The sequence below is a fragment of the Octopus sinensis genome, linkage group LG11 (assembly GCF_006345805.1).
Source record: "Octopus sinensis linkage group LG11, ASM634580v1, whole genome shotgun sequence".
Lineage (NCBI taxonomy): Eukaryota > Metazoa > Mollusca > Cephalopoda > Octopoda > Octopodidae > Octopus > Octopus sinensis.
Genome location: NC_043007.1, coordinates 29,113,827 through 29,130,599, shown reverse-complemented (window position 1 = coordinate 29,130,599; position 16,773 = coordinate 29,113,827). Strand labels below are relative to the sequence as shown.

The window sequence follows — 16,773 nt, the reverse complement described above, 5'->3', positions numbered from 1 at the left end:
TATGTATATATATATTTTTTCTTTATTTGTGAATTAAGGCTACCATTGGTATCATGTTAAGAAGAGTGGGAGACAGAGCAGCTATTCGAGTATGATCGTTACCAGCGTCGCCTTACTGGCACTTATGCCTGTGATAGTAGGGTGCCAAGAACACCATCCGAGCGTGATCGTTGCCAGAGCAGCCAACTGACTTCCGTACCCATGGCACGTAAAAGGGCACCATTCGAGCGTGATCGTTACCAACGTCGCTTCACCGGAACCTGTGTCGGTGGCACATGTAAAAAGATTCATTGCCAGTGCCGCCTGTCTGGCCCCCGTGCAAGTGGCACGTAAAAAGCACACACTACACTCTCGGAGTGGTTGGCGTTAGGAAGGGCATCCAGCTGTAGAAACTCTGCCAGATCAAGACTGGAGCCTGGTGCAGCCTCCTGGCTTGCCAGTCCTCAGTCAAAACCGTCCAACCCATGCCAGCATGGAAAGCAGACATTAAATGATGATGATTAACAATTTTTCAAAATGGAGGTGAACACCTTTCTTCATGTGATTGGCTTGAAAAATTGTTAAGATACTTGGATATTTTCCCACTCTTCTTAACATGAAACCAATGGTAGCCTTAATTCACAAATAAAGAAATTATTTATTCACCAATGCGGTGCTGAGCACTCATATACACACGTAAAAGTAGAACATTTGAATAAGTATATATACATATATGTATGTATATTTTATTAATAACTGGCAGCAGTTACTGAGTTACTATAGGGGTAGGAGTGGCTGTGTGGTAAGTACCTTGCTTACCAACCACATGGTTTCGGGTTCAGTCCCACTGCGTGGCACCTTGGGCAAGTGTCTTCTACTATAGCCTTGGGTCGACCAAAGCCTTGTGAGTGGATTTGGTAGACGGAAACTGAAGGAAGCCCATCGTACATATGTATATATATGTATGTGTATGTATATGTTTGTGTGTTTATGTTTGTCCCCACCTAACATCACTTGACAACCAATGCTGGTGTGTTTATGCCCCTGTAACTTAGCGGTTCAGCAAAAGAGACTGATAGAATAAATACTAGGCTTACAAAGTCCTGGGGTCGATTTGCTCGACTAAAGGCGGTGCTCTAGCATGGCCACAGTAAAATGACTGAAACATGTAAAAGAGTAAGACTCAAAGGCTGAGAGTTTCTGGCATTTCAAATTAAGAGTGTTTATATTTATATCCTTCTGATAATCACATTTCCCTGGATTGTTCTAGAACAAATTATAAAAGCAATAACAATGTCATGTGGATAATGCATGTTTTTCAAATGGTTTGCTTGTTATACTGTTCAGTAAACAAATACGGAAAATTTAAAGATACAGGTGTGAATAGCTACACACACAAATGAGTGTACGAGTGAATGTAAATACAGTGTGTACATGAATACACTCACATATATTTACATTCATGGATTCACATACACACACACACACACGCATGCATGCACACACAGTGGGATTAAGCTCCTTGCCATACAGCCATACATCTGGAAAGAGTCAGAATTGGTTGTCAGAGAATTTCTATGTCTTCACCAACCCTAATTTCTGCCCTCCTAATTCTATGGATTACTATGTGTGGGGTGTGGTTGAGAAAGACACCAAGACTGACGAGGTGCTCCAAGATCTTCCCAGGGATACAATAAGAAATGCATGCACCAGGCTCCAGAGGCGTTTTTAGGCTGTGATGAAAGCTGAGGGGAGATACTTGGTATAAACTGTTGTCCCTTAGCCATAATCTAGTTGATATGTTTTGGTTTTCTTAAAATACTTTTGGTTTTGGACAGGATATTGTGTTTCTCTTCTCTTTTTACGCAAACTGCCAAATTCAGCCTGAACACCCTAAAAACACACATAGAAAAGCTAACCAGTAGAGGTTGGTCAGTGTTCTGCATTTTTATTGGTTTCATTGCTAGAATTCTGAGAACTGAAGTAACTGACCATCCTGAGGTAAAGTGAGGCCTTGGAATCAATGAATTACTGTGAATATGTGAGAATAGACCACAGTAAAGGTTGTCATTGACTGCATGGTGATGGCCATGGTGTTAAAGTGGGTGGTACATGAAGCATTTGTCCATATTGTAGACCAAGATAAACTTCACAACAGTCGGTCAGTCGTTCCTTACAGCCCAGTGTTTGAAATGTTCTCCTCTCTAATGTCACAACTATAACCTAGACTAGCTTCTTTCTTTTTATAAGGTATATTTCAATAACAATAGAGCTTTATTATAATTAAACAATTGTCAAGAAAGCAAACCTATTGAGCATTTTAACAACAACAACAATAAACCTAAACCTGCCAGGTACCATATTCCAGCATTCAGGTTTGAGTGTGGATAAAACTGAACTCACCTTTAAATCAAGGATATCAACAAAAGTGTTGTAGTATAGAGACAATGACTTGATTACTTCCCCTTTCACTTGGTTGACGGCCGAATACTGAAAGAAACAAACAGCGAAACATTGATTTGTAAAACATTTTTCGTAGCAGAGACAAAAGGATGGCAAATGATTCGTCATTGGACTGTCACCTAGTCATGTACCCAAGAGGACCATTTCAATTAACAGTCACTTCATTGGATCGTTTTAATTACTAGTCAACCTATTTTCACAATGTCGTTCAACTAATAATCCACTTAACAAGTCTCACTTGACAACACAGGAGTTGAGAGTCTCAATCAGCCATCCGGCACTTATGTCCACATCATCCCAACTGACTTCTCTCCATTTTCTCCTCATACATTTATTGAGCCGTGTCTTCACCCTAAACAGTCTTCTCCACAAAACCAGTCATCCACACACAACACATCACATATTGTAAGTGATAAAAATTAATATCTCCTCATTTCAACCAACAAGACACATACATAAAAAAAGATCTACTTCACTTAATTGATGGAGTTATTGCACTAACACAATTGAAATAATCCAATAATTCAAAAAGAAAAAAAATTGCTATTATTGCCAGACTAGAATGGCCTGGCAACAACACTTTTTCTCTGAACTTTTGGATTATTTTCTTTCTTATATTTGATAAAGGAAAGCTTTCATGAAATATAACAGAAGCATAATATAATGATAGAAACTGTGTAATTGTAAAGCTATATAACAATAACATAGAAATATAACAGAAGTATTATTACAGGGTGATACAAGGCTTTGCATTTGTCATTGATTAGTGACATCATCTTACACATTTGGCCCAACTTCTAACCTAAACTGCTTAACCCTTTAGTATTTGAACCTGTCATGACCAGCCCAAATATTGAACCTATTTTATGTCCAAACTGGCCAGATCTGGCCTCTTATGCCTACCCTACAATGTTATTCTAAAACAATCCTTTCTACTATAGGCACAAGGCCTGAAATTTGAGGGGAGGGGACTAGTCGATTACATCGACCCCAGTGCATAACTGGTACTTAATTTACTGACCCTGAAAGGACGAAAGGCAAAGTCAACCTCAGCTGAATTTGAACTCAGAACATAGCAACAGGCGAAATATTGCTAAGCACTTCATCCAGGTTGCTAACGATTCTGTCAGCTCGCCCCCCCCCCTTATGTTATTCTAAAATATCAAAATCCCATCATTGTAATCTTGAAGCCTTGAGACAATGCCTGATTCAGTGGAAATACTGTGAATGAATAAGCATTGCATTAGAGAGAACAATCTGAATGCTGAAGGCTTAAAGGACATCTTAAAAGATAGAATCCTTTACACATTGCATTGCTTCAAGCAAATTACAGCACTCTATAAATATAAAATATTATGTGTGTATGTGTAAATAAAATACTCACCGTATTAGATTTGGGGTCGATATTTGGGAAACGTCTTATGATATTACGAGTTACTTGTTCCATATTTTTGTCACTAAAGAAAGCAGGTTTTTTATCTGCATTTTGTAAAGTCTGCAAAAAAAAAAAAAAAAAGAAAAAAGAGAGAAATGACTTTTATGGAATAAACTCAAAGAAATGGAGAAAATTATATCCGAGACGACAATTTATACAAATTCTACAAAGTTCAGAAAATGACTTGAAGAAACCAACTTGGCAGATTAGTTATAGAGAAAGAAGAGACATGGCTGTGTGGTAAAAAACTCGCTTCCCAATCATGTAGTTCCAAGTTCAGTCCCACTGTGTGGAACCTTGAGCAAATGTCTTCTACTATGTCTTCGGGCCAACCAAAGCTTTGAGCGGATTTGTCAGATGGAAATTGAAAGAAGCCCATTGTATAAACGTATTGGGGGGAGGGTCCACTACCATCACTTCACAACTGGTGCTGTTAAGTTTATGTCCTCAAAACTTGGCAGCCTGGCAAAAGGAACTGGTAGAATAAGTGCCAGGCTTTAAAAAGAAAATAAGAAATGAAGTTGATCCAGTTGACTAAAGATTCTTCAAGGTAATGCCCCAGCATGGCCACAGTCTAATGTCTGAAACAAGTAAAAGATAAATACGAAATATCTATATAATAGAGTCACTTCATAAGAACCAAGATTTCTCTGATTAAAACTGGTTGTTTTTGTTCTAAGATGGAAACTCATCATGAAGGGGGCTCTCAATGGAGCCGGGCCTCCAGTTTGGGAACACCCCTTCCACTCTTCTCAGGGGGCCCTGTAGATGGTCATGTGAACTGATTTCACTCCTGACTAAAAGGTAAAACTATAAACGAACTGAGTATATTACTGGTATTTCAATAATCATCTCAGTAGTCTGTGGTTCAAAGTGCTGTCACTAACATTGGGTTGTATTTGGTGAAGACATTGAACTTTTATATAATAATCCACTCCACCTAGCTGTAAACAGTGGTAGCACTGTAAAATAATGGCTGTTTTCTTGCAGTGATGAGTCTTGGTTTCATAGCAAAATCTCACTTCACCAAGCCCCCAGCTTCTCATTAAACCATAGCTTATATATATATATATATATATATATATGCCCTACATTGACCGTTTTGTTACTATTTCTGATAAGATACTCTTCTTTTGTTTTATTTAATTTTGAAAATAATGAAGAATTCAGCCAAATAACTTTGTCATTATTAAGATGCTGATGTTTGGAACTGAAAGCTTGATGGGAAGTTTTAGTTTAAATCCTTTTACAAAACAGGAACTTTGTGTCGTAGAACCAAAGGGCAGCCCCAGGTAGATTGGTATCAAAAGCATTCAACTGGACTTCATATACTCCAACATTATACTCTGGTCTGTAAATAGGCCACATAGCTCAGTGGTTAAAGCGCCAGGCTTACAATCATGAGGTAGTGGGTTCAATTCCGAGGCTGGGCTGTGTGTTGTGCTCTTGAGCAAGACATTTTATTTCATGTCGCTCCATTAAGTCCACTCTGCTGAGTGGTTGGTGTTAGGAAGGGCATCCAGCTGTAAAGATCCTGCCAAAACAGTTACAGAAGTCTGGTGCAGGCATGGAAGGCAGATGGTAAATGATGATGATGATATATTTCTTCTGCTTCTATTGCAGAACTGATGGATCTTTTCGGTTTGAACAATAGTTTTTAACATAATTTCTATGTAACTAAAAAATTTTAAACTTCGTATACTGGTAGAATGTGTTTATAAAACATCTTTTTCTCTTGGCTTTATTGAGAAAATTCTATAGTTTTATAAGATATTTGTTGTTTTTTTTCTTCAATTTCTGCAATTTCAACCAATCAGTGACGTCTATTGAGGTAAAAAAACATTCTGTGCCGTATGAATATGTCCATCGTTTAAGAAACAGATTGGGTTTATTTACATTTGTGAAGAAAAAAAGATACCCTTTCCCCCACCCCTAACCCTAACTAACCCTAACCATAAAACAGATTGAAATGCAATAGATCAATATCATGGTCATAATTATGGGTGACAATTTCATATGACACCGCTAGAAAAAACTGCCATTGAAACCAAAAAGATCTGAACTGATTACTGTATTTGCTGGTGCATAAGACGCAGCCCTATTTTACAAGTAGATTTTGTGGAACAAAGCAAATTTAATATGTCTGATCATACATCATTATCATTGTTTAACGTCCGTTTTCCATGCTGGCATGGATTGGGCAGTTTAACTGAGGTCTGGAGAGCGAGAGGCTGCACCATGCTCCAATCCAATCTGGCAAAGTTTCTACAGCTAGATGCCCTTCCTAATGTCAACCACTCCGAGAGTGTAGTGGGTGCTTTTTATGTGCCACTGGCATGGGAGCCAGTCAGGCGGACCTGACATCGACCACATTGGATGGTGCTTTTTGCATGCCACTGGCACGGGAGCCAGTCAGGTGACACTAGCATTGACCACATTCAGATGATGTATTTTACGTGCCACCAGAACAAGAGCCAGTTAGGGGGCACTGGCTACAGCTACGACTTCAGTTTTACTTGACTCAACAGGTCTTCTCAAGCACATCATATCGCCCAACACATTAAGGGTACTCTTAAATGGGCCGGACATGCAACACTGGCATCGGCCATGGCTGCAACCTCACTTTAGTTGCTGGGTCTTAGGACATATATATATATATCATCATCATCATCATCATCGTCGTTTAGCGTCCGTTTTCCATGCTAGCATATATATATATATATATATATATATATATATATATATATGTATGTATGTATGTATGAAATTTTGAATTTAGTTCACAGACCCCCAGTACTACCTTTGCAGACTACCAGGTGTCTGCAGACCCCAGACTGGGAACTACTATAAGCAACCTATAAGTTTCTAAAGATTAGACTGTCATAAACCACAACAATTTGTTTATTTACTGCATTTTACAGTGTAATATTTGTCAAATTATTTCCTAAAGAGAATTCAGGTTCAGATGGGGTCAGTTAATTCAAAACTTTAAAATATACTTGAAACTAATGAGGGCGAGATTAATTAACCTCGTAGTTTCTTGAAATAGCAGCCAAATCTGTTTTATAAGAGATCTTGATGTCTTTAAAGCAGAAGGGCATAGTGGACAATTTGGTCCATGATATACAATCTTGCTTATAATAATTATTTTACTTCTAAATGTTTCTTTTTCACTAGCAACGAATGATTCCATTTCAATTCTACCAAATCAATTCTTTCAGTTTAATGAATACAAAGGTGTATCAATAAATTAATGATACAACACATCTCACAAACACACACACACACACATCTATATAATGTACTGTTCCATGATAGAAAATTCAACAAAAGTACTCCATCTGATGAGAGATAAATATTATTCATTTAAAGGGCACAATACATGCATTTAAGCACCACCAATAGTTTCATATGTTGAGAAACACTCAAACATATTCCTCAGGCGCAAAACACACAAAACAAACTAAAAATTTTCTTTAGTTTATTATGACAAGTGGTTTGCGCCTGAAGAACATGAGGACTTCTCAACATATGAAACCACAAGTAGCACTCAAACACCTGTATTGTTCCCTTTGAATAAATAATATAGATATAGCTTCTTCACAACTACAAAAGTTTGCTGAAGGTGTCAAAATTCCTCGATACTAGTGTGAAACCATAGCGAGGAATTATATGATTTAATTAGGTCATTCAGAAGAGGTAAAAAATGGCTGAATTTCAAGAGTTTCCATTCAAGCATGGACATGTCTGAATCAAGCTTGAATCAATATTTGGTTGGTCATTCTGGCACCAACAAGGCTCACCAGAGATTCAAATACATCTACAGTTGATGAAACCCAGAGTCTCACAGGCTTTTTTGGTTCTGGCCATCCAAAGTACATTATTTATAAATTAGTTATACTACAACTTGCTACCAAGAACTTTTTCTTCTGCTTATTACCTTTAAACACACACAAAGTTACTTAGGTTGAAGTGCACAATACAGCTTCATGCTGGAAATGGGTAGAGTTTGATGTTAATTTAAGTGAGATGAATGGGAATTACATGAGTTGAGCAGCAGTTTCATTTGGTCAGTTGGCTGCACGCATCAAAAGGTTTAAAAAGAGAACCCCCAAAGATTATGACTTTCAAACTTGGCTGATATGTACAGTGACTGACAGAGTGAAATTGCAGTGTCACTTACATAATCACTAGTTAACTCAGATAGATAAGCACATACATATTAAATATATACAGGCATCCATGTTTATTGCTGATCTGAGATAACACAGTAAACTCAATTGTGAATTATGTTAAGCATATCACGGATAGATCTGTGATGACTTAGGTCAGCAATCAGTCAAAGATTCTGCCTGTACTGTGCAAATGCATCCCAGCAACCACCCACCAAACTGCACTGACTATTGCTTATACCTACATTGACTGTGCTGTGAGGCTGTGTATTTTTTATACTGAATTAAAGTATTCATACCCATAATCATGGGTGATGATGGATATGAGTACCCTTAACACAAACACAATCCCATTTACCCTCAACACAAACACATTTCTGTTTACCCTCAACACAAATACATGAAAAATATTTTAGAGTGGTTTTGTGAAGGAAAACCTCCATGAATCCGTACTGGAATAAAGTAAGAACCATATATCTATTGTATATAAATTACATTATACAAGTACTGTATTTCAGTTCCAAACAGTTCCAAACAAACTGTAGAGTTGGTTATATTTTGGTCACGAGAATTGTCATACAGAATGTAAAACTTATGTTATGTAGCTATGATGTTTTGTGTTACCACAACCAACCACCAGGGTGACTCGCCACTGCTATGCTTTTGCTGTCATCCACTCATTGCAAATAACTGACAGGCAGATGAAAGCTTAATATTTTTTTTCTTAAAGAATTTGCATTTCAATAATCAAAAAGTGTTTCTTAAAGGTAACAGAGTCATTGAATAATATACAACACAACATCAGGTGTGGCTAATATATGCTGAAAGCTTCCCACATAAATAATATTTGAGGCACTGTAAGCAATTTTTTGTAAATTTGTGCTTATAATTAGCAAAAATTATTACAGCAAGTACACTTATGCTCCACCAGTTCATTAGTCTGCAACAATTGGTTTTCCATCATACTCTGCCACATTAGACATAGAGCAATGCTTTGATACACTTTAAAAATGAAAAAAAATAAAGGTTATTGTATATGCCGGTAAATACAGTAGCTTTGCCTGTAATCTAGAAATCTCCCAACATTTGTTGTAGAGAGAGAACTCACACATCAAATAACTTTAAAAGACATTATAAAATAAAAGTTCATAGATCTGCTGAGTTAGGACTGACCTGGGGCTAAAATTAATGTGGATGTTAGAATAACTATTATTAAGTAGTGATAGCTAAATACTTATAGTAATGAAGATAAGATAGTTAAATACAAGTAACAATGGTTACACACTAATAATGATGGTTAAATACAAACAATGATGAAGACAAAATCTTTAAATGATGCTGTCAAAAATAAACAGATAAAAAAAAAGAACTAATTTATGTATGAAATAGAAAGTAAAAATGTTGTAAATTACAAAAATTATTAGTTACAGGAAATCCTGTCTCTAGCGGCAACTGTGATTAAAGATAAGGTTATTTCAGAGCACCACATACTGTAGAATTTGGTGAGGAATAAGTTTGGGAAATTATATATATATATATATATATACATAAAAAACACCATCCGATCGTGGCCGTTGTCAGCTTCGCCTGGCCTCCATGCCTGTGGCACGTAAAAAGCACCATCCAATCATGGCCATTTGCCAGCCTCGTCTGGCATGTAAAAAGCACCCACTACACTCATGGAGTGGTTGGCGTTAGGAAGGGCATCCAGCCATAGAAACATTGCCAGATCAGACTGGGCCTGGTGCAGCCTTCTGGCTTGCCAGACCCTGGTTGAACCGTCCAACCCATGCCAGCATGGAAAGCGGACGCTAAACGATGATGATGATGATATATATATATATATATATATATACACACACAGATATAGATATATATATATATATACTTGTGAGTGGATTTGATAGACAGAAGCTGAAAGAAGTCAGTTGTATATGTGTGTGTGTGTGTTGTGTGTGTGTGTGCGTGTGTGTGTGTCCAAGCATGTGTGTTGTGTATGTTTCCTTGTCTTGATATCAAGCCATAATTACAAATGATGATGATTAACATCATCAAACAAATTTTGTTGTTCGTTTCCAATCATCCATGGAAACATGTCTGACCAGGGAACAAAAAATACCTGGCTTGAAACAGGTGACGGTTGGCAACATGAAGGACATCCAGTGATAGAAAACCTGCTTTAACAAATTTTATTTAATCCATGCGAGCATGGAAAGGTGCACATTAAAACAATTATGATGACAATCTAAGATGAAAAATTCAGAAAAAATCTCCTAAGTAAAAAAAACTATATCTAGTAAATAATATCTGCTAAATATATATCTAATATGTAATATAATATCTCTTCTATAAATAATATCTAATGCATATTTTGTATATATAATAGTACATAATATCATGCATCTTGTGTATAATATCGAATATCTTGTATACATAATATATTGTAAAGGGAACTGGTTGCTTCTTTACACTTTTGGGGTGCAACTTGGGTGCAACACAACTTCCTTTCTTTTTGTTTCTAGAAACTACCAGTTGGTAACAAAACGCAATTTTAAAAATATATATGATTCTTTATTCAACAATGAAACACGATGGTATACTGGTATCCACCTAGTTCAACACAGCAAGGCTGAATTCTAACGTTTGTAAGTTTCTTACAATTCAGCAGCAACGGAACAGGTCAAATCCTAAGCGTCTGGGACAGGAGAATAGGCTGATCACACGTTTAAAAATACGTCCGTTCTCTTCTATCGCCGTGTCTCAAGTCAACGACGCTATTAAGGAACGCGATAGAATTTCTTCTTCAGTCTCTAGCGCATGTGCATGAGGGAACTTCCTTATGCCTTTCCAGAAGGTTCCAACCCCGCACATGCACATTGAAGGACGTTCCGCACACGCACACTGAAGAATGACGTTGCGTGTGCGCACACTGGAACATGACATCACTACAATATCTATACCTCTCCCTTTCTCTTTATATAACATAGATTTCCCAAAAAGCAGTCACCATGGCTTTCTTTGCTAATCACTGACTCTTGAACTTCTCAACCAAGTTGAAGAGGTTTTCATGCCATTCCATGGACTGATCCACCATTTCTGGCTCATAAAGATATGCCCATGTTTCATCCACTGACACCAGATCAGAAGAAAAAAGTCTTCTCTGGCTTCAGATGCTTCCTGCAGATTAGAGCAGACTTCTGCTCTTCTCTCCTTCAAATCAAGAGTCAACTGTCAACATACCCTCTTTACACACGTACACTTTCTGGTACCCAAAGTCTTCCATCATCTTCTGTAATGCAGGATGTCCACTGTGCAGTGGTGCTGCCATCTTGTGGTTTGTAACTCAATTCGTCCAATGACTGACAAGTCATGTCAACGGTCACAGATGATGCTCTCCCATTTGTCTTCAAGTCTGGTTTCCTCTTCTTTAAACTTTTTATCCATTGATGCATATTACTCTTGTCAATGGTGTCGTCTCTATAGCCTTCTCTGGATGTTGGACAGCATGTGATCCTTTGGGAACTTGATGATGGTACATTGCTTCTGCTTGGAACCCTTATTTGCCTTCAGGTGGCATGTTTGTGCCGGTGGCACATAAAAAGCACCATCCGTTTGTGGCCGTTTGCCAGCTCTGTCTGGCCCCTGTGCGGGTGGCACGTAAAAAGCACCCACTACACTCACGGAGTGGTTGGCGTTAGGAAGGGCACCCAGCCGTAGAAACACTGCCAGATCTGACTAGGCCTGATGAAGCCTTCCGGCTTCACAGACCCCAGTTGAACCGTCCAACCCATGCTAGCATGGAAAACGGACGCTAAACGATGATGATGATGATGATGATGATGATGAATGAAGAATAATAGGAAGAAGGGTTACTCTACCAATACGTGCAAGTTGAATGACCTGTGGTCTGTGAATATAAAAAGTTATAACCACTTTTGCATTACTTTTGGTTGGTACAATGCTTGTGTGTCTCATATTCATGTTGCAAGGCAGTCATGACCAGACACACAGACGTAATATATCCAGTACTATAATAATATTCAATACATCCTTCCTTTTCCAAGTAGATGAGGGTTTGAGTGAAATTTGGTTGCAACTTCTATTAGATGCCACAACTCCATACAGGCTCCATTGATGTGTTGTCAGTAGACAATGTTTAAAAAAAGAAACGAGAAGTCAGTCACTAAAATAGTTGTGTCAAGCTTGAAGTATATCGTCCATAGAAACCAACCTTGTTGGTAACATTTCATGAAAGAATCTATTGTAGAGGAACAGAAACCATAAAGAATTCCTTTCTCTCTTTCAGTTACAAGACTAAATTGAACCTGTTAGAATTGATAAAAACAAGATATCTCCAAATCTACAAGAGACAAAATTCTGTCCACTGACAAGTCTGGCCATCAGATTAATCAGCAACATTGAATACAGAATCACAAAGTAAACATCTTAATTACACAACCATGTCTCTTCTCTAGTGTTTACACCCACATATCAATGTATTCCTATATAAATGTGTGTGTGTGTGTGTGTGTACATGTATAAAAATATGTTTAGATTTAATTCAAAGCAGAGCAGCTAAAAATTTCCCAAAGGGTCATATATGTATATATGGAAAGGGTCAAGTTAGTTAGTTAGTTAGTTAATTTGGCTCAAAAGCAAATAGCAAGGCCTTGTAGGAGGACATGGAGTTAAGTACAGGGTGGTGTTCATGTAAAGAGTTCAGGCCACTTGAGGTCAAGGGAGGCTTTGAACAAAGCGGTCGTCAGCATCTTCACCATCTCGTCTGGCAGCTTGTTCCACGGATCCGCAACCCGGACGGAGAAAGCTCCTCTCCTTCGATTGAGATGAAATCGTCGCAGGTAGAGCTTTTCGGAATGACCCCGCAGCCGACGCTCTGGAGCAGGAGTGAAGAACAGCTCCTTCGAGAGGTTACACTTTCCGCTTATGATGTTGTGGGTGAGAATGAGATCACCATGGCAGCGGCGTTTTTCAAGAGAATAAAGGTCGAGTGTCCTCAGCCTTTCTTCATAGGACAAATTTTTGAGACCATGAACCATGCGGGTAGCCAGCTTCTGGACTCTTTCGAGATGCTGTATGTCTTTGAGGTCCTTTCTGAGGCAAAGGTTCATAAGGATGGTTTCCCAGATTCTATGGCATATATATTGCCAACCTGAATGGGATGCCAGTCCATCGCAGGAATATTCAATTTTGCCAGTTGAGTGCTCAGCAGCAATGTAAAGTGAAGTGTTTTGCTCAAGGACACAATGCATTGCTTGCTCCAGTAATTGAAATCACAACCATACAATCATGAATGCAACATCATAAACTCTGCTAAGCGATGTATGCCCACATGTGTGTGTGTGTGTATGTATACACATGCACAATAGATATACATACATGTTCTTAATACATTCAAGAAGATTTGAATGTGAATATTTGATTGCTGTGGCTTTTCGGTATTCAAGAACACTTCTTCCCTTTAGCTGATGTCTGTGGTGTTTCCACCTTATTTTGTGTCTCTTCAGTTAAAGCTATGCTTGTTGAGCCAATGAATTCCGACAAGAGCTTAAGAAATGAAACAAATTATTTGCTGATGAGTGCAGACGTCTGTCAAACAGACAATAATTCATGGGGTGCATGCAGAATAAGTAAAAGGATCAAAAGATAGCAACAGAAGCATTTACATGCATGCGTGTGTATGTATCCTTCCACCAGATGTCACTAATCTTACAAATAGGACAATATAACCATCCGTTGAATGATTCCAATCAGGACAGAAAACTTAGGGAAATGTTAGGCAACATAGAAGAGCTATGACCCAGACTGAATCAGCATGTTACTTTATTTCTTTTGGGTGACTTTAACTTTCCTAACATCAAATGGTCCAAGGGTCACTTCCCCTAAAATGCCACAGCATTATGAAGGAATCTACTTGAGGACACTAACAATACTTTTGCAAAGCAGGCAAATGACGTTCTAGAGGGAGTGAAGCCTCTCTTGGACTTGTGGATCTTGCATCACATTTCAAAGATTGTTTTGCAACCCAAGCCCAACCGATAGTAATTCAATACCAGCTGGACAAAAGACACAGTAAAAAGCACAATGAGAGAGAAAATACTGAGTGCGTCACATGTCTGTAGCAGAATGTTGTAGATGTGACCTGCAACGGACTCAAAAGGACATCAACATTATTGCAATACAGTATAAGTCTGTACAACATCCTCTAGCAATGGGTGTTGGGTGATTTTTTTTTCATTTTTATGTCCCCGCATCCATATGTTGTTGTATTGATGTGAGACATTTCTTCTGACATTGGAAATGTATCACAGTAAGATAGGGGTTGAAGACCCTCAATCCCCACCATGTGTGTGTGAAGGTCCTACTCCTACTCGAAACTCGTTGTGTTGGCTCTCCTGCATTTCTCTCTTTTTGTTTGCCAGTTCAACAGGTATAAACATTTAAAGAATAACACTCTTGCCACACACTGAGTAACACTCGTGCCAGACATTGAGTAACACTCGTGTCACACATTGAGTAACACTCATGTTACATACACATTGAGTATCATGTCACACATTGAGTAACACTCATGCCATACATTAAGTAACACTCGTGCTACACATTAAGTAACATTCGTGTCACACATTGAGTAACACTCATGTTACATACACATTGAGTAACACTTGTGTCACACATTGAGTAAGACTCATGTCACATAAATGTCTATCATTGCAATGCTTTCCATGTTGCTACATTTTGCACTTGTTTTCTCTCCAAGTGCAAGTGAAGGCTAACTTGTTGAACCCATGGACAATGGACCTTTCCCCATGGCAGTCAAGGTAAACTTTGGGTTCACAACAATCACATAGCACCACTTGCATGGTTTCCTGCTTGGTGAGGGCAGAGGTGAGAGTGTCGTACAAGGCAGGGAAATGACAATTGTCCAAGCACCGGCCCAGAGCTACTTCATCTACATCAGCGTATGAGGAGTGGAGGCTTGGTCTTGCCCTGCCATCGGTGACTAGGGTACATTTTGCTCATTGACCGGGGTGGGTGGGGGAGAGGGGTACATCTTAGAAGCCAAGAGAATGGAAATGCTAAATGTCATCATACTCTATACAAGGATTGACAACTTCCATGTGTGTGTGTGTCAGAGAGAGAGAGAGAGAGAGAGATGGAGGGAGGGAGATAAATGTGAGGAAAGTGATGAGAGAAAGAAACAAGAGAGACACTACAACCTGGAGAAGAAGAAGAAGAAATAAGCTTGGAGAGGAAATAGAATGAAGAGATGCTAATGATGGAAGAAAGAATAATTATTTCTACAAAACCAAGACATTAAACATGTCTATACATCATACATGCTACATACATACACTTATATATGTATATATGTGTGTCTATGTGTGAAATTCCAGACACAAATAAACAACGAAACACACACACACACACACACATAAATCTTGACATAATTACAAGGATTAACACCAGCAGCTTTAATAGGACATGCCCTACTTCCCACACATAATATAATCACATACCATTCTATTAGAATATGTGACTTCCCCTCCTACACCTCAGTCCACTTCTGTTTCTCATCTCTTCCTATTACTCTGCTACTGTCACTGTCTTTGTGCACATGCTTGTGTGTGTGTGTGTGTGTGTGTGTGTGTGTTGTGTGTGTGTGTGTGTGTGTGTGTGCACACACATATATATATAACATCTTTACTCAAATTATCATCACTCTGTGACCATTAAACATGTTACAAAACTACAAAATCTCATTTTACTCTGAATCAAATCTATTTACCAACAACAATTCCATCACTAACGTCTCCAAGACAACCAATCACAAAATATAAATGTCTGAGACCAGTTATTGTTGCTGGAAATATTTATAATATAGCACAATATTAATCACTAATTACGGTGTGTGTGTGTGTGTGTGTGTGTGTGTATATATATATAGTTACTTTCTATAATTTGTGTTATGTTTAGAAGAAAATGCAGGTTACCAGAATTCCTAAAACAACAAACCACTCCAAACCCTTGTTATAGTAACCAAGTGAATGGAGTTGGGACTGACTGGCTGGTATACCGGTCATGAGAGTCGTTTAATGTAAATAATGATATCAAACCTAGCCATGATCATTTGAATACGTTTAATACGTGTGCTTCAGATAATTGCACAGTAGATAAAAAAGGAAACTGAGGAAGATTTTGTGTAAGTGATGAAATTTCCTTTTTATCTATTGCCTAACTATCTGAAACATACGTATTAAATGCATTCAAAAGTATCATTACTTGGTTTGGCTTCACCTTGTACATTAGTTATCATTTATATTTACAGTTCCTAGAGTGTGTACGTGTGTGTATGTGTATGTGTGTCTGTGTGTATATATATATATATACACACACACACACATATACATACACTTTTGTTAGTACCATGTAGAAAGCACCCAGTACACTCTGCAAAGTGGTTGGTGTTAGGAAGGGCATCCAACTGTGGAAACCATACCAAAACAGACAATGCAGCTCCCAGCCTTACCAGTTCCTGTCAAACCATCCAACCCATGCCAGCATGGAAAGCGGATACTAAATGATGATGATGATGATGATATATATTTTAGCTTTTACTTGTTTCAGTCACTGGAGTGCAGCCCTTCAGTCTTTGTCAAAAGTAATCCCTATTTATTCCTATTTAAAAAAATTTATCTGGTATTA

General features: G+C 38.2%; 1 protein-coding gene across 4 annotated transcripts in view; it reads right to left on the bottom strand.

Moving 5' to 3' along the window:
• The window catches only part of LOC115216990 (membrane-associated protein Hem), a 99,841-nt gene that overhangs the window by 65,329 nt on the left and 17,739 nt on the right, over positions 1-16,773 (bottom strand). For all 4 annotated transcript variants that reach the window (XM_029786485.2, XM_029786487.2, XM_029786486.2 and 1 more), the window contains exons 2-3: positions 3,827-3,937; positions 2,383-2,469 (exon numbers count right to left, since the gene is read on the bottom strand). In XM_029786485.2, coding sequence (XP_029642345.1) covers positions 2,383-2,469; positions 3,827-3,937 — 198 coding nt within the window. The remainder of the gene's footprint in view (positions 1-2,382; positions 2,470-3,826; positions 3,938-16,773) is intronic.